Genomic DNA, 18,751 nt, shown 5'->3' with positions numbered 1-18,751 from the left:
ATTTATTGCATGACATGTATCTTGACACTAGAGGGCAGTGTTGACATACAGAAACAGGTACATTATATGATAAAAACAGGATGCTTGCAGCACAGGAATGATATGTAATTAATTTGAAACAATGAGACTGAAAGAAACATAATGAAGGCCATAGACACAAAGTGTATACAATCAGCTAGTAACACATATTAAGGCAAGGTTTACCCAAACAATGTTTCTTACTTTATTTTATTTACATCACAAACTACAGTATAATTTATAATATACACATGTAAAAGAAAGTACAATTCAGTAACACAAAGTTTGTTATGTTGAAAGCCATATTTCAGGCTTCAAAAAGCAGTAAGGTAAAATCATTAATTTAAGCATAAACAGACCAATACATTAGTTTGTAATTGCTCTCCTTCCTCCATGTCACAATAACTGTCAAAATTCCTATTGACACCTAAACCTGTGTTGATGTTTAAGCCGTGTTATTAAAGAAAAATATAGTACGATATGCACTCCAGCTCCAATGCGTTCAAAGCTAATACACACTATGGATGATGGACCATCTCAGTGTGCTTTTATTATAAGAAGACACAACTTAACACTAAAAAGCAACTTCTTTATTGAAAAAAACAGAACCCTACATAGACCAAGTTCCAGCTCAATGAGAAGATTTTTGTTAAAGCAATCAAAACAACATATCTAAAGGCTCATGGGGAACTTTATTCACAATGAAGATATTCCATAACCAATTCTTTTTAAGACAGTGTTCAAATCTTTTGATCAAGTAATTTCACACTCATATGGTTAAATTCATCCACCAACACATTAGATATCATCACAGCACTGCAAAAAATGCACTTTGTAAAAAAGTTATCATGGTGTAGCCATAGGTCACTTATTTCCAGCCATATCCTACATGTGTGTATTTAAATACAGTGCCCACTTTTATGTAAATTCACATGTCCAAAACATATTCCAGAATCATGGATTTTTCTGCAAAGGTATGCAAATAAAACCATTCACTGCAATGCAGTTATTATTTCAAGTACCCACTTTAACATGAGCTTATACCAAAAACGATACTTTCATACCTACGTCATAAGTATGACAATCTGCAGCTAATCATATCAAAAATACTTGATATACCATTTTACTAACTGATAATATTATAAGTCCTGTAGGTTTTCACAGCTGCGATGCAATAACTTTCCATCGATTGTGTTGAATGCTTTCTCTCCAGTCCCAGACTGGAAGAAATATCCACCAAGTTCTACTGTATTGCACCATGGGTTTAATGGGCATTGACCCGTGTTTCTGCAATAAATATGTTCTACAGTTACTCTGCTTTACATTTATCTACTGTATACTGTGTTATAAGTTTAAACATTTTTAATGTAATTTTAATAATCCACATTGGCCCTCCTTGTTCTTCGGTTTCTCACTTTGTCCCCTTAATGCCTTTGTGACATGTTTTATAACTACAATGCCCATGGCATCATAAGCCCCACAGCATCTGCCACTGGTTCCTGGTAATAATTGTGTAAAGCTTTTTCTTATTTTTGTGTCTTCCTATTTTTACCTATAAATGTATACAACTCTGTCCTTCCTCTATGACTTTTTTATTTCGGTAACCAAGAGAAAAGGAGGGGATAATAAACTAGGATGTAAAAAAAATATAGAGGCAAATGTAAAAATGGGAATAGCGTGCGAAGAACATGAATTGAAGGAGATAGATTTAGAAAAGTTGTAGGTAGAGGGAAGGGAGAGGCAGAAAGAAGCCATATTGTGCTCTGAGGATGTGTGGGACAGGATACAGAATGGGGAGGATCACTAGTTTTGGGTATTTAAAATGGGATAGTAATAGCTATTTAATCCCTATTGAGTTTCATTATTGCATAGTACATATAACTTGGCACATAACAAAAATACGGTGTGTCTAGATTCACTTTAATGATAACTAGCACAATCTTTCATAAAACAATAGATATGCTTGTGAACTGAGAACACGAGATTCGGAAACTGTCTGCACGTGGGTATCACTAACATACACCCACTGACCTGAAGCGGACCTCGTGCAATCGCTGGAGCCTGTAATACAAGCACAAATAAAATAGCGTTACTGATAAATATAGAAACACCTTGTCTGTAACTACACATCAGTGTTGCAGGTGCGTGCCAGTCTGTTCAGGGTATATGCCCCACACAATCTGGAAACCTTCTGGTAGCCACGGCACAAGTCACTTCTCCAAAAGTAGTGGTTTGTGCTTGTAGAGCTCAACGGGCACATTATAAACATTGTATACATTATAATCCCACAGTGTAGTGAGACCCAGCGTTTATATATATATATATTGTCTTTTCATACTATGCCATGGAGCATTTTCTCCCTTTTTTCCTATAGTAACTGTATGGATATGAAGCATGGTTTTGGACCTCACATATGCTTTGAGGACAATGATGCTGCATATGGACAACTGTTTGATATTTTTATTCAGTAAATTGTTATCTTGTTTTGTCTAACCAAGCGCACAGATTTTCTTTCATCATGCACATGTAATTTGGTACAACATTGTACCAAAGAACTGATAACAAATATAAAGCATCATAAAATGTAAACCTTACACCTACTGGTACTGCCTCCAACTTAATCTCAGAAAATCTGAACATTATACATGTTAGCAGCAAGAGATACATGCAGAAAATAAAACAATTAACTACTGACCTGTACCACTCTTATTGACCCCTATGCTTCTGGGAGGAAACCGGATTTTCACATACGCAGAATAGTGTCCTTCTCTCATGGAGCCACTATGTTCCACTATCCCATATAGACTGTACAGAACACTCTTGTCTAAAGCATTCTTATAAAATAAAGCACAAAATCAAGGTGTAATTTCAGTTTAAACAGATACTAAAATTGGATTTCTAAATTCCTGACAATGACTCCAAGATCTTCTTTTGTCTAAGAAACGGCATGACAGGAGCTCCTCATCTGAGACACAAAACCATTTAACACAGCTGAAAATATGTGGACTAAACATATACTTTTACTTGGATTTTGCCAAGGCGTTTGACACGATTCCACACAATAGGTTAGTATTCAAACTGAAGGAAATTGGCCTAGATGCAAATTCTTGTTCTTGGGTAGAACATTGGCTTAGAGATAGAGAACAGAGAGTTGTTATAAATGGTAAATTTTCAAGCTGGTCAAAACTGGTGTCCCTCAGGGTTCTGTTCTGGGACCAATTTTATTCAACATATTTATAAATGACCTGGCAGTAGGCGTTGAAAGTCATGTTTCTGTGTTTGCAGATGACACAAAACTAGGTAAAGTTATACAGGGCAAGCAGGATATTACTGTGCTGCAGAGGGATCTAGATAGACTGGGGGACTGGGCACTCAAATGGCAGATGAAATTCAATGTAGATAAATGTAAAGTTATGCACTTCGGGGTAGCAAATGCACAAGCAACCGACACCCTAAACGGTAGTGAATTAGGGGTAAAGGTTAACAAATTTAAATCTGTTTAGTTTAGAAAAAGGGCACCTCAGAGGGGATATGATAGCATTATATAAATATATTCGGGGCCAATACAAACCATTGTGTGGAAATCTGTTCATAAACAGGACTATGCATAGGACACGTGGTCATGCGTTCAGACTGGAAGAAAGGAGATTTAGACTAAAGCAGAGGAAAGGGTTTTTTACAGTAAGGACAATAAGGATGTGGAATTCTCTGCCTGCAGAGGTACTTTTATCGGAGTCTGTACAGACGTTTAAACTGCAACTGGATGGATACCTGGAAATACCTAATATTCAGGGATATAATCTTTAATTATGGGGAAACAGCTTATTGATCCAAGGAGAAATCTGGCTGCCATTTTGGGGTCAAGAAGGAATTTTTTTCCCTGGTTAGTGCAAAATTGGAAGCTGGGGTTTTTTTGCCTTCTTTTGGATCAACAGCAACAAATTAACAGATATAGGAAAGGCTGAACTTGATGGACGCATGTCTTTTTTCAGCCTTTATAACTATGTAACTATGTATATAAAAAATAATCCAATTTTTTTTATTGTCTTTTGAAAAAACTACCATATGAGTGTATCTGTCCCTTAGAAATGAGGTTAAAACACAAGAAGTGTTGTCTATTGATAAATCTGATTGGTTATCATTTTGGTTTTCTTTACAGCTGGAGACAATATAACATATAATATAAGAAAGCCTTTATTGAGGAACATAATTATCAATGACATACCTTGCAGGATATTGAGCAATAAGGTGCCAAGTCCAATTTAAAAGGGAAGTCCACGTGTCTGTTGATTTTCCGTAAGGTTAAACCATTCTGTGATCAATGACAAGGTATTAACGTTAAAGGTACATTTTACAGAAGCATAGAGCAAAAGGTGCAAGTGGAAATGATTAAGACGGATCAGGTCTTTTGGGCTTAGACCAACCTATTAATGACTAAGACGCAGCTGAGTAAGCCAAAGCCTTCAATGTGTTGTTGCAATAATGGGCCATGACATTGCTTTCTATCAGTAAGCCTGTTGCGGTGGAGGGAAATAAATAAAGGAGAAAAAAATTGACTTACCTTTAAAATATTCTTACTTTTATTTTTGTTTTTTTTTGGCATTATGACACATTACACCTTTTGACATACGCAGAAAGAATGATTCGAGTAAATACACTATATATATATATAGTGTTTTTGTGTTGTTTTGGACCAACCATGTATATCTACCTCAAGAAATGTTGGGCTACTATATCCTAAAAAACTGCATTATATTATGTAAATAGTAATTGATCAAATATGTATTGTCTATACATATTATACCGTTGATAATAGCTGTGCACGTTAGAAGTATAAATGCAAAAATCAAGTATTGTGGTTTGACACAAACTAATTCTTGTTGTACATGGAATTTTGTGACTCACCTGGTAAAACCGTTTGAGGTGTAAAACGAGATTAGCTGGTGCTGCAGAAATTAAAAGCTGTTTCCGAGCATTAGTATAAACACTTTCTATCTTCTCTTCTAAATAGTAAAAATAAAAGACCGGATTATATTATACACAATGAATAATGTAAATCAATAGTTTAGATGTTTTACCACCAAAATGATAATATGTATGCATTCAATAATGCATTCTTACCCAAGGTAATTAAGCCCTGGATGGTAGGTCTGTGGGTGGCAATCCTTCTGTCACATTATGGGAATAGATAGCCCTATTGGGTGATCTGGCTTTCTGGTGGTCTATTGCATAATGAGCTGTTTATCGGATCGGAGAGGTATTATATCTTCTTTCTACAAATTAATTAATCTTATTTAAAAGATTGTCGCCTAATATCTGTGCATTCTATTATTACCTTTACAGTTACAGAGTAGGGGTTGTTGCTGTTGTGGCTAACATAAAAGGAAAATATCATTATAAAAAGCAAAAAATGATTATCTGTGTAATATTGGACAATGTCAATAGGCACGTGCATTACCTGCAAGGTTGGATGTCTTATGGAATTTTTGCCTGTTTTCTGAACACTTTTCACATAGCAGTTTGTTGTTCCCCATTAATAACTCGACGGAGGTAAACTGGTAGAGACAGGACTGCACAGAACATTCCTTGGAGCTAGCTGAATAGCCCTGAGAGAGGGTCTGAAAAGCAGTTTGGGGTCTCTGGGATATGCACTTTGAATGAGGACATGGCATGCTGTTGGTAACACTGTCTGACATGTCCCTTTTACAATGACTGTTCTTCTTTGTCTCAGGATCGAGACTGAGCTTGCATAAGGCACCAGAAAGAGCATCATTCTGAGAATCATGAAAGTCATTGTCCATGCCCTCATCGACATGGTTTCCTCTTCTGGGTCCTGTCTGGACTGATGGATTCTCACATTCTGAGGCTTCGCTGTCTGCATCTCCACTGCTTTCCATCTGACTCCCTTCATCTCTCTCACTGCCATCTGATTGGCTTCCAGGTGCCAAACCCCTGCTTACAGATTGTAATTTCCAAAGAACTCCATCTTCTGTTCTGCTATCTATAATAGCATTATCCACCGTTTCTTGCACTATTACAAGGTTTCTCTTGTCATCAGTACTACCAGATTTCCAACTCTGCCCCTCATCATTCAAGTGATTCTAAAATGGAAATAGAAGTTCCACAATTCATGGGTAAGCAGTTACTTCTGTTTAGAAATATACAACAGATAAAAAGGAAACAAAAACATAAAAGGAAAAGCACATAAAAAGACAGTTTAAAGTCATAACTGCAAATGTCACGTCAAGTGCAAACCCTCAGATATCAACTGTAGCTCCCTCTCGAGCGGGATAATCTGACAACTTGATTGATCGAGAGAGAGAGAGAGAGAGAGAGAGAGAGAGAGAGAGAGAGAGAGAGAGAGAGAGAGAGAGAGAGAGAGAGAGAGGCAGACACACATGTACAGGGCATGGAGGTACTATATACCTTTACTTTATCTTTGGTTAGAGAATAATTCCTCAAGGGTTGATTGTTATTACAGTGACACGGAGTGTTGGCCTCCTCTTCCTGAGTACTTTTACTTTTGTTTCCTCTGCCACAAAGCACTGGTTTGGATACCTATAAAAACACAAAAATGGCTTATCAAATCAACAGCATATAAACAGAAAATCTGTGGCATGTCCATTAGTATATTGTATTCCATTTATAAAGATTAAACCTGGGGACCAGATTGATCTTCATTAGTACGGACCCCTGTACTATTAGGTAAGGTTTCTGGACAACTACTTGGACAATTCTGTATCTTATTCTTAAGCTTCCTGAATGGTATTCATAAAAATGCCATTTCCAAAAGGTGGTAAAGATATATTGCAAAACAGGGCCGGTCTTAGTGCCAAGCAAGTTAGGCTGCTGCCTAGGGTGCCTGGACTAGAGGTGTCCTGGCTGTCACCCCAGAAAATTTATATAATTTATATATTACAGTAGATGCATTGTATGTATAGTATCTCAAGACAAAAGCAATTGCTATGTAACAAAAACAAATCTACTGGTGTTTTTACGACACTACTCAATTTAACACCATTCATGAATGTAGCCATTGATGAATCCATTCAGATGAATCACAAAGTATTATATGAAATATGTTTCACTCACCCTCTCCTCTACAATCGGTAGTGACAGATCAATAAATGCTTCCTTTACTGCAGAAATCTTAAAGACAAAAAAGGTAATAAAGTGAATTTGTCTTTACCAGCAGTCTTAATATAGTTTTTGTATATTTGCACACTCTTAAGCCATGTATAATTATTTGTGAACGAATGGATAATAATAACAATAAAACAAATATGGTATAATAATATAGTATAACATACATTAACCACTTCATAGCTTATATACTGTCGTATATTATACCTGTCGTTTTTGTACTAGCCTCTACCAACCTCTTAGTAAAGTAAAACTTCCGAACATTACAAGGAAACCTCTGACCCTCTAGTTTTAGACTATGACATTTCTACTCCTCTAAAATAAATAACGATCACATGACCCATGCGTAAATCATAAGGCATTTCTGAAAAGCTCTGGGTTTTTGGCTAAGCATCTGGACAATAATCATACAGCCATTCTAAAAACAACTTTTACCAAAGTTTGACTGTAGAATTAATTTTATGTACTTTTTTCCAAAATGCTTCTTTGATGCTTAGGAATTGCTACAGAAAAGTCCAGAAAAACTAGCTACCCCTCCAAATTACATAACTACCCCAACATGGGAAGGTTTCTTATGCTTTGTGTAAGCGGGACACTCTGCACCGGCATTGAACAGCAGACTTATCTCAATTTAGACCTATATTTTCTTTTTACAAAAAAACCTTTTTAAAACTTTTTTTACCCTGATTTTTTTGCTCTCAGCATACAAAGCTGGACAATATTATAAAAATTATACGATAAATTATACTTAATATTACACTTGAGTGTGTCTCTAAAGCAATTGATGATAGAGCACTGGCATGCCATCAGGGGTTACAGCAAGTACCCACATATGTGGCCCAGGCAAGCAGGGGGCCTACCTGTGACCTGCTACCCGGGATAGGTCCCTCAGAGACTGGACCCTCAGAGCCCAATACCTGGAACAAGGCCATTGGAGGGTCTGGCTCAAGGCCTACTTTCTGGGGATTATGCCATGTAGTCCCATTGTGAGCATGGGGCAGGATGAAGAAGGGGTGTCCTTTCTTTCAGTTCATACTGGGCTCCAAGAATTCTGATGGGATGCCCTAGCAGTTAGAAGCTACTGTCAACAGTGGAACAGTTCTGGATTAATTCTACTTAGATTCTAGACGCACTTACATTTTCACATTCTTCACACATTACTGTGCTTGTCAATTCACCCACAAATATTCTGTCAATGAAATTCATCTTTACACCTTCTCTTCCATATGCTGGGTCAAAAGGAGAAAATCATATTTACACAAGAGAATCAATTGTATGGCATTGTGTAATGATTAAAATAGTAGAAACAGGTTAGCAGGCAACACTGGAAACACAACAATCCACTAGATGGCACTTTACTACCAAAATGGAAAACCCCTCCACACAACTGTGTTATTTTTATAGTAATGACAGTCAATAAAGGAAGGGTTGGAAACTTTGCAGGAGAGTTCTGGTTTCCACTCCTTGACTTCACAATCCATTATGAAGGACCAACCCTAGTAAGCTTCTGCTACACGTAAACCTCGGCTGGCCCTGTATAACGTATAGTTAAATCAGTGAGACATCCCCACACCCATTGAATTATGCATTAATTCGTCCTTTATAATGGAGAGTGACATGACAGAGATGGAATCACAACTCTGCTGGCAACTCTCCTTCTAACTAATAAAGCCCACCGAAAAGACTAGATAATGTTGATTCCACTAACATTCTTAATAATGAACAAAAACGAGATAAGTTTAGGTACGGGAAATAATTTCAGCAGAAATAAATGCATCCTTACCTTTGACTTTTCTTTTTGTTTCTTCATCTGCAGTTTTGGTAGTAGGGTTGTTGAATGCTTTTAAAATGCCAGCTTGTATTCTCTAAATAGTAAAAAATAAAAAATAAAAAAGACAAAAAACAATATTTAACAGCATATGATGACGCACTGTGTAAAACAGGTTTAAAGCATGGAACGCAGAATAAAACACGGTGATTTGTTGTGTTAATCAAGGATGTTTAAACTATATTCCTACTTAAATTATTTGATTTTAACTGTCAAATAACTTATATAAGTTTTTATAAGAATAGTTAACTTTCAGATTTCCACAGACATTTTGAAGACAACCATCAGTGTACCCTATGGACATCCATACTAACCAATACAGTGACCCTACCCTATGCACATTCATACCATGATGTACACAGTTCTACTATGCTATACACATGAAAACTACACAAGTTACTTTATCTACATGCTTCTTTATCTTCCTCACCCTTTCTATTCTTGACTTCAGAACATGGTCCATATTTCTTGAGATGTCATCCAACACTCAATCACCGAGCATTACATTTTAGGACTCCAATACAATGTAACAAGCTTTAATTGACTGTTAGATGAGTTCCCAGTAAATATGAGGATCCAGGTGATTAAGCTAAGGAGAGGAAGGTGAGGTGAGGCGCCAAAATGGACAAATGAATGAATAAATAGATAGTGAACATTTGGCATTTTCTCGTTCATTTTTTACTTGTACAAATTCACAAATTGGGCAAAATTCATTTAAATGAAATATATGATTGAATGGTTCTGTTGTCAGTTTCTATGTTGGCCCAGAATAATTCATCTTCTCTAGGATACATTTGGCGATATTAATTTTCCTTATTACAATGTAGCCATAAAATATAAATTTTAAAAAGATATCTTGCTAGGGGCAAATGTACATTCATAATTTAAAATGACCCAAAATAAAACTGGCTTCAACTGGACCATCCCCTATACATAGGAATGGTAGTTTAGCAAGCATTATTTTCTGGGAGAATTGTACTCAAGACTGAAGGTTAAAAGGTAATCCATGTTTCAATAATTACAACACCAATGCATGACGTGTCGCTAAAATCAAGATAACTAAATTAGTATACCGTATGTGGGAGTCATTTTCTATAATTAGTGTGGCTGTATAAAAATATTTTTTAAGCTTTTTTTTTTAATCTATTTTGTTTAATGCTAAGTGAAGGGATGTATAGAACTGTCCATCAAAGAAGCAATATGTTGGGTACATATAAATGTAAAATAGGGCAACTGCAGTTAAAGATTAGTCCTTAATTTGTATCAATAAAATACCGTAATACTTTGGTCTTGAGCTAAATTATTTACCTATATAAAGCTATATGTAAGGAAGTCATCTAAACATTCCTGGCTTCTTTCCAAGTCACTAAAGTATTTGTTTAAAAAGTCAAGAGGACATTTTCATAAGCAAAAGAATCTTGATAAATGTAATAAGATATGGGATCCATGGAAACTATACCTAGAAGATGATATTGAGGTTATTGATCATCTAAGTCCTGGAGAATCTTAACTTTAGCCCTGAACACAATAAAGTAATATATTTATAATATGATAATACTTGAACTTATTCTTGGTTTGCCCTCCTCTCCCGAGGCCAAGAATGTGGTATGAGAGTAGAATGAATGGATTTGTAAAAAGCAGTAGCTGATAATAAAAGACCTTAAGAAGACATACTAATATCAGCTTTGAGTAATAGTATGAATAAAACATGGAATATTTACAGTAAGACTGAAATTATAAAATATTGATATATATGATCTGATTGGAAATATATGGTGTGTTTTGAAACTGTGAAATTATATCATTGTATACTTTTGTAAGAATAAAAGATAAGAAAGAGTAATACTTATGTGAAAACGTCAAGAGGTGTTGCCAAAAAAACAACATAACTAAGTGATTCAATAAATCCCAAGGCATTACCTTCTGATTTCTGCTAATGGTCATGATGGAACTACAGTAATTTCAGCCAAAAGTTAAACATTTAGACATAACACTTCAAACATAACACTTCACAATTATAGGTCGAGCAGAGAACTATGAAAGGCCAACATCATCCATTTGTTAGAAAGTCAAAAATTCACCAGAGACAATCGATAGGCAATTCACCAAGATGAATAACCTAAAAGGGGATTAAGGCCATAATTAACCCCCTCTGGTGGGATTAGTGCATTAAACCATTTATTTAGGTCAAACAAAATGCAGGCTTTGAATAGTAATAAGGAAGGAGGAGGGTTCAAATGGCTTTTTCAAAGTGACATGCTCTGTTCCGTACTCAAAATGTGCTTTTCAAATGGGGAGAGGTTACACACAAAAACAAAACTGTCTGCTACACAATTTTAAAGGCTATTTACACTGGTGTTCAGCCTGGCTTGACATGCAACCATTTCAACACAACAACAAAGAAATAAAAGATCACCTGACAAAAAAATTTGGTTACATAATATTATCCTATACTACATAATAATTTACAGAATGTTTACGACAGACCGAGTTACGAGGCTGGCCAGCCCCATGGTGAATCCTCATGTGTTAAAAACGCACGTTTTTAAAATCTCATATCAAAGCGGAAACGTGACGTGTGAAACAAAAGCTAACCACAAAAGTTAAATAATACAACAGGACAGTAAATGCTTGTAATCTTTCTAAAAGCATTCTGGTGGCAGACATATTGCTGTAGGCTTTCTTAAATGACAAAACACATGGTAGTGACACTCCACTACGACTGCATGGTTCACAGCTGTGGAGTTCCCAGGGAAGACAATGTAGCTACTGCTAAGGTCCTGCTGGACAGGGCTGGCACAACTGTCAGTGCTCAAGGGCCTGAATAGATCCACAGACCTGACATCCTAATTTTGTCACACAGTCTACGGCCCTGAAAAAAATGGCTGGGTTAAAAAAAAATCTGAAAGCTGAGCTTTTATTAGAGCTTCTCCCCCCCCCGCTGAGCTGCCCCGGGGTGATAATGGGGATGTTCGTACTAATGTACCATTACTGCAAAACAGGAACCATAATTGTAGAAGAGGGTGGAATCCAACCTTTATCTGACCATGATAGGAAGCATCTCCAATGCAGACATAAAGCCCTATTTTCAAATGACTTGTGCACGTGCGAGTACAGAAGTTTACCATGTAGTTTTCTGACAGATGAAGCCAGTACGACAGGTACATGAAAAGAAAAGCCTTTCTTCTGCTGAAGATCACAAGCCATGGTGGCGAACGTTGTGTGAAAAGTATTTACAGTTCATGGTGACGCATTAGGGTTTTGCACTGTTGAGCAAGAAAGGGTAATGGCTATGTCAATTATAAAATGAATTGTCATTTTTGCTTTCCTTCTCAAACGAATGGTTATGTTATTTAATGTGTACATTATTTTTTATAGCACTTGGGAGTTGTGCAGAAATATAGCAGCTATATTGACTTTTCTACGTTTTATTTGATTTCATTTAGTTTGCGGACAGAGCTTGCATGCAGATAGTCCCTATGTTTTTTCCAAAGCCAATTGTACCCATAACTGGTAGAAATGAGTCAGGATTTTGTTAAAGATGTTATTCCACTTACAACATTAATTGTACTCTATAGTATGTTAATAAAATAATCCCCAAAAGACATGCCACTTTATTATTTCCTCTAATGGGTTAATGACATTAAGAACAAGCTTTAACAGACCATTTCATTCTCTATGGCAACAGCTTTTCAGTGTCTGTGTTGTGTCACATGAAGTTTTCCAGGCACAAAATATAAATGAGACACAAAATGTTACACAATGAACCATTTCTAGGAACAGTTTGGACATTGCATAGTACTGGTAATAATGATTTTAATGCAGAATTCAGTAGCAACGTTTCACGTGAAATAACAGAACCTTTAAAAGAAGAAAGTAGAAGAAAAAAAGCAAGAACGCACAAAAATATGGATATATATTTAATTGGGGGAAATATACTGCCACTATTGGACCCTTGCAACACCTTTTTTGCATTTAGTGTCACAAATCTAGATGTTAGTGGATTAAAGACACAACAAAATGCAATGCAAGCTACCTATAGTTGCAAAAAGGAATATGTATGCAGTGAGGTTAATGTAGAAAACTGCAATATAATCATACCAAACTTTCTTAAGAGGAAAAGGGAACAGGGGAACTCAAAGAATGACACATCATAGGTACGTTACACACAATTACATACTAACATGGGGAGGAGCCTAGTTGTCATACACAGTGATCTGGTTCTGGTTGTCAGACAGAAGATGCCACTTCATGTTTAAAACATTGTATCCTATGTGTCACTGAGACATTAAAACAACAACAAATGATCTTATCATCCCGCCTCAATCAGCTCCTTTCTTTGTGTTGCGGTCAAGTCTAGCTTACCTCAACATGTTGAGCCCAAGGTCTGGCTTTTACCACCGACTAGCACACCCACCTTTAACTACAATTTAAGATACTAAAAAAGCAGAGGAGGGACAATGACAGGCCTATGTGCACATTGGGTACGTCCCTGTGCTTTGGGTTTGTTACAAGGGAATAAATCATTTGTTGTTTGGGGTGGCTCCCTCCAAATGCCGTAAATCAACATCTTCTATGCTCATACCTGGAAATGTTCAGAAATGGCTCACCCTGAGTCTCCTGCCCCCAAACAAAAAAACAACACATACGTGTCTGATATTGCTGCAATCTCTTAATGTACCTCATAAGATTATACAGACAATATTGATCACTATAGTAAGTGTATAGAGTTAGACTAGCTGCATGTGTATATATGTGTAAGGAGTCTGAATAGGAGTTCTGTGCCACAGTCGGCTCAAGTCTCTATTTGTGGCCACATATGTAAATGGATGGCTGGCCTCAAGAGCAGCACCACGGGAGGCCACCCTGCTTGTAAGTCATCGTCCGTCACAGCAGTGGTGACCTGGACCATCACACCTGGACCCGGAAAAACAATCTGAAACCCAGAGAGTTCTCAAGTATGTCTATGCTTTCCATCACACATCTCTGAAACCTTTAGCAACAGAATATAGATGTTTAGAAACAAAGTGCCATATTTTACCCAGTGTGGTTTCAATAGGCTGAAATAAAACTCTAAATAATATATATACAAAATGTATGTTTATATGACATAAAAGCCAGTGCTAACCAACATTATTGCATACCTTTTGTCAGAGGGGCCAAAATTGTAAAACTGAGAGTAGCCGTTGTGGTTAAGAGTGGTCAGTGTGTATGAACCTACACTACCAACCTCCCCCATTTGTAAACCCAAGGAGGGATTTTCATATTCCAAGCCCTTTTTAAAGGTATACTGAACTCTCACACAAACTGGTGAATGATCAACTTGAACTGATGTATACAACACAGCTAAATGAACAAAAATATATCTAATAAATAACAAATTCATCAAGCGATCAATTAAGACTTTACCTTGGTTTCTTCCAGCCGCATTGCATCCAGCAGATAATGTAGAAGCTCCTGGCTGTCTTGTTGCTGAAACGTTTTAAATCGAGGAGCCCTGTGAATTACACAAAATAGATCCATTGAGTTCCCTCTCAACCTCTACTTTAAACTGATGTGATCTGTTACTTCAATAAAACAGTAATTGCACACGATGCAATACTAATTTTTACAAATTCCCACTGGCTTATCTTAAAATGTAAGATAAACAGTTGTTGACTTGGAAATGCAATGCATTTTCAGGTTACAAGTATACTTATAAAGTATATATGGAGTGTGTTGCAATATAAACTGTTGTTTTCATTAAAAATGGCTTATAGAACTATTCCTGTCCTGAATTAGAGCTTTAATGCTGATACGTAACATTCTGACGGCTCAAAGATGTGCACTCTCGTCTCCTTGAAATTCTGCTCCGAGCAAGATCCTTGGCAGGACTGGACGGCTGGAATGGTTGGTTGAGTTGACCGTTCACAGATGTGAAGACATATGGAAGCCAGTACCAATGCGCTACAACCTGTTGTTCGGTGTCAGCAGCATAATGACAGAACAGGTTGGACCCCTGCTTATGGTGACACAGTGAAGGGCAACTGTCACAGATTAATACAAGTCAACGAAGTTATGTCCTCTCTGAACGGATGTCTGTTCTTACTAAACATATCGCACAAACTTACATGATAAAGAGTAAATACCAGCATAGCTTCTTTATCAGTGGTTCATTTAAGGAGGTGGCTGTCCTAGGTCTGGGGTCCTGTACAGCTCCACCGACCCCCCCCCCAACTTCTACATCATGCCATGTTCTGGGAGTTAGAGTAGGACATCATGTCCAGACACTCCGCCTCAGAAAGACACGCATCATAGAGGAAAAACACTATGGAGGCTACATCTAAGAACAGACCAGTCAGTTACAAAGGAAAACTTGGTGTGGTGTCCCAAACTGGTCCATTCAGAAGTTGGTGCTCAAAGGAGCTTGATGACCAGTAGGGCAATGTCGCCTATGTAATGCACATGAAGTATCTATGGTTACTCCCATATTTGATTGAAAGATGAATTGAATCAATGTAGTGATGGGCCAAAGAAAATATGTCAATGGCAATAGATGACAACAGCAGATAAATGCCAAGGTTTAAAAACACTTAAATGTGGGACAGTAAGTAGGGTTTTTAATTTTAGATTTATAACTGCAAATTATAACCCCCATAAATCCCGTGGAATACAAGATGAGAGGAGGGCCTAAGGGCAGGTGTAATTAACTTTATAACAACTTACAATTATTAACTCCCAGTGGCCTGTTTGGGGAAGAGTACTTTAGTAACCCCCACATTACTACACTTGGTTAAGGGGGTCCCGGCAAAAGCTTTTTTTTTTTATTTATTTGTAAAACTTTATACAAATTGAGAAAGTTGCATGTACCAGTCAAAGGCATGCATGTTGCAATTTCTACAATTTCTTGGAAGAAGTTGCAAGAACACAAATGCTTATAAATATTTCAGTAACTTTTTAAGTTAAAGCATGCAAGTTCTAACGACTTAAAAGTGTAAACTAGCTCAGGTGACCATGTTCTGGTGGACACTTATGGGGCCACCTATTCAGCCACAGCAATGGCGGCTACATATGTATGTACCCACACTCTTCCGCTGCAGACACTTACTCTTATACATACATACACACCGAACGTTCTGTACTATGTTAATGGAACTTAGTTTGAAAACTAAGTGCTGCTCCAAAATATACTGTATAAAGTGAACAAGCACTTGTCTCAGTGGTTGCTTTTTAATCTCCAAGCCATTTTGCTTAGTTGCTAACAATGCGACTAAGTATCATGGGCACCTACAAAATTAATTCCACGAGGCAAGCAAAATGTTTGATGTTTCCAAGCCATAAATATAACAGGTTGGCATAGTCAGGGAATTTAGATAGTCAGCAGTCCATGATAACCTCAAAAACACCTAGATAATTCCCTATCTTAAACTTTATAAATACACACAACATATGCATTTTTTTTATTTGTATATTGTGCAATATTTCAGAGGCACCATCTCACTGTCACATTATGTCACATTACATATACAGCTGAAATAAAACACATTTATTGTTGTTTTTCCTACCACAGCTAAGGTAGGAAGGGACTTGATTATTTTAGTTCTGTATTGAATACATTGATAATTTAAATTATTTTAAAACAACATGCAATTTAAAGTTTAATTGTTAGGAACACTGCTATGTCTGTAAGCAGTGACGACGTGTTCAATTTAAATGCTTACCTCATTCAGAGGTTGGTCATATGGATAAATTAAATTCAACGACAAATTAAATCCTATTGGATTTGAAAGGAAACAGTACATAAAGGCTAGCCTGGGCAAACTATACTGGTGATCTTGTGATTCCTTTGCCGCCTTTTTGCTTTATAAACTCCTGCAGGCAGGGACCTTATTTTCTAGTCTAAGACTGTTCCATCTCTAAAGGATTATAAATGCAGGAAAGAAAAACTATACAGTCATAAATATTTAAGGAAGCTAAGATTAAATGAAAATAACAGTTAATGACTTAATTGCCTTGATACATAGATTTCTGACAGCTCAAAGATGTGCACTCTCGTCTCCTTGAAATTCTGCTCCGAGCAAGATCCTTGGCAGGACTGGACGGCTGGAATGGTTGGTTGAGTTGACCGTTCACAGATGTGAAGACATATGGGAGCCAGTACAAATGCGCTATAACCTGTTGTTCAGTGTCAGCAGTATAATGACAGAACAGGTTGGACCCCAGCTTATGGTGACACAGTGAAGGGCAACTGTCACAGATAGTATATATGTCTACAAAAGGCAATATAGTTCTCATATACACAGATTGTGTTTCAAATGTTTCATTTAGCAAATGGCACAAAAGAAGGCCATGGAGTATGAACGTCCTGCTTTGAATAGTAGTGCTTTCTGTAGAGAAGGCAAGAGCCACATCAAAACACATTAGAACATTGACATGGTATTACATGGCAGAATTGCTATCACCTAAACTCCTGTTCATTTCAATGTCTGGTTAGAGGAAAGCTCCCACACAAAGCTAGAGGCTATCAACACTGAGTTAACATATATATATATATATATATATATATATATTGTCCACTCTAAAGTGATATTTTACCAGCTTTTTGATCCCAAGCTAAGGACCATGAGGCGTCATATAATTCATATTATAACATCATATCTGACAGTTGCACTTTAACAGCATCTACGTTACTTTGAATTTCTGTCTACCCCAGTTACCAGCAATCGCAGCGTGGAATGGAACGTCAACGTGAACCAATTTCCATTCTGCAGAGCTGGTCATTTCTCACAAACACTTGGAAAAACTTTCATAGTATATTATTTCTCTCAGAACCTTTTTAGAACTGCCTCTGGAGTTGTAAATACTAAATACAATAATATTGATCCTGCTATATATATAGCATATATGTATATATACAGTGGATTAAAAACTAACAATCTAAGCTTCAAGCTTGCTTTCAGATAAAAGTTGTCAATTTACTTTGCACTAAATTAACCCTATGCGTGGCCTAACACAACCTGGTTATTTTAGTTTTTTTTCCTTCATACGTGATAAAAATATCCAGGGTAATTCAGGATTTGAAAGGTAACAAGATTGCATGAAATGTAATTATTCCATGTTTAGATCATTTTCTGCAATACAGTCCAGTCTTTATCTCTCTTACCGAGGCAATATATAATTTTTATAATTTAATGGAAACTGTTGGAATGATAGGTGTGAAGCAGTCACCATACAACATCATAGAATGTGCGTGTAGTATGTTTATATGCATATTCATATATACATTTTTTTGCATTTTTCTTGTGTCCTCAATATATGCATTTTTCCCGCCTTATAGTAATGACAGATTACAACACGTAGAGAATGAAACAAAGTGTAGAAATAAAGTGTAGCACATTTTTACATATAAATAGACAAAGAATTCATGATAGAATCTTATATATAATTTGTCGAAAAGATGCGGCATGATAACGGTTAATACATGTCAAGCACTATATTTCTAGATAAGGGGAAAAAAATGTAATTCCGAGTTCCTGATATTCAGAGCAGTGGAAACAAACAGAAGGGCCCTGTAGCGATGTATCCAATCTGTCCCAGCAAAACGTCTGACAGCTGCAACACTAACAAAATTAACAGTGGATGAATTAGTACCAGACGCTAAGCAGTCGCCATGGAAGGAATCATCCTAGCCGTTTTACTTTCCACCATGGTACAGGGCCGGATCAGGGGAAATGGCAAAAAGTAAGCTGACACACACTATGGTTTTATACGGTACGCAATGGA

The 18,751-nt window shown here is 36.8% G+C and overlaps 1 protein-coding gene across 1 annotated transcript in view; it reads right to left on the bottom strand.

Moving 5' to 3' along the window:
* Positions 1 to 1,563: 1,563 nt before the first annotated feature.
* The window catches only part of USP45 (ubiquitin specific peptidase 45), a 40,332-nt gene continuing 23,144 nt past the window's right edge, over positions 1,564 to 18,751 (bottom strand). The window contains exons 9-18 of the mRNA XM_053460834.1: positions 14,399 to 14,486; positions 8,945 to 9,026; positions 8,299 to 8,390; positions 7,111 to 7,167; positions 6,445 to 6,576; positions 5,477 to 6,119; positions 4,924 to 5,021; positions 4,244 to 4,330; positions 2,714 to 2,852; positions 1,564 to 2,079 (exon numbers count right to left, since the gene is read on the bottom strand). Of these exons, the coding sequence (XP_053316809.1) occupies positions 1,949 to 2,079; positions 2,714 to 2,852; positions 4,244 to 4,330; positions 4,924 to 5,021; positions 5,477 to 6,119; positions 6,445 to 6,576; positions 7,111 to 7,167; positions 8,299 to 8,390; positions 8,945 to 9,026; positions 14,399 to 14,486 (1,549 nt within the window). The 3' untranslated portion in view covers positions 1,564 to 1,948. The remainder of the gene's footprint in view (positions 2,080 to 2,713; positions 2,853 to 4,243; positions 4,331 to 4,923; positions 5,022 to 5,476; positions 6,120 to 6,444; positions 6,577 to 7,110; positions 7,168 to 8,298; positions 8,391 to 8,944; positions 9,027 to 14,398; positions 14,487 to 18,751) is intronic.

Source organism: Spea bombifrons, chromosome 3, assembly GCF_027358695.1.
Source record: "Spea bombifrons isolate aSpeBom1 chromosome 3, aSpeBom1.2.pri, whole genome shotgun sequence".
Classification (NCBI taxonomy): Eukaryota; Metazoa; Chordata; class Amphibia; order Anura; family Pelobatidae; genus Spea; species Spea bombifrons.
This window is presented reverse-complemented; position numbering and strand designations above follow the sequence as displayed.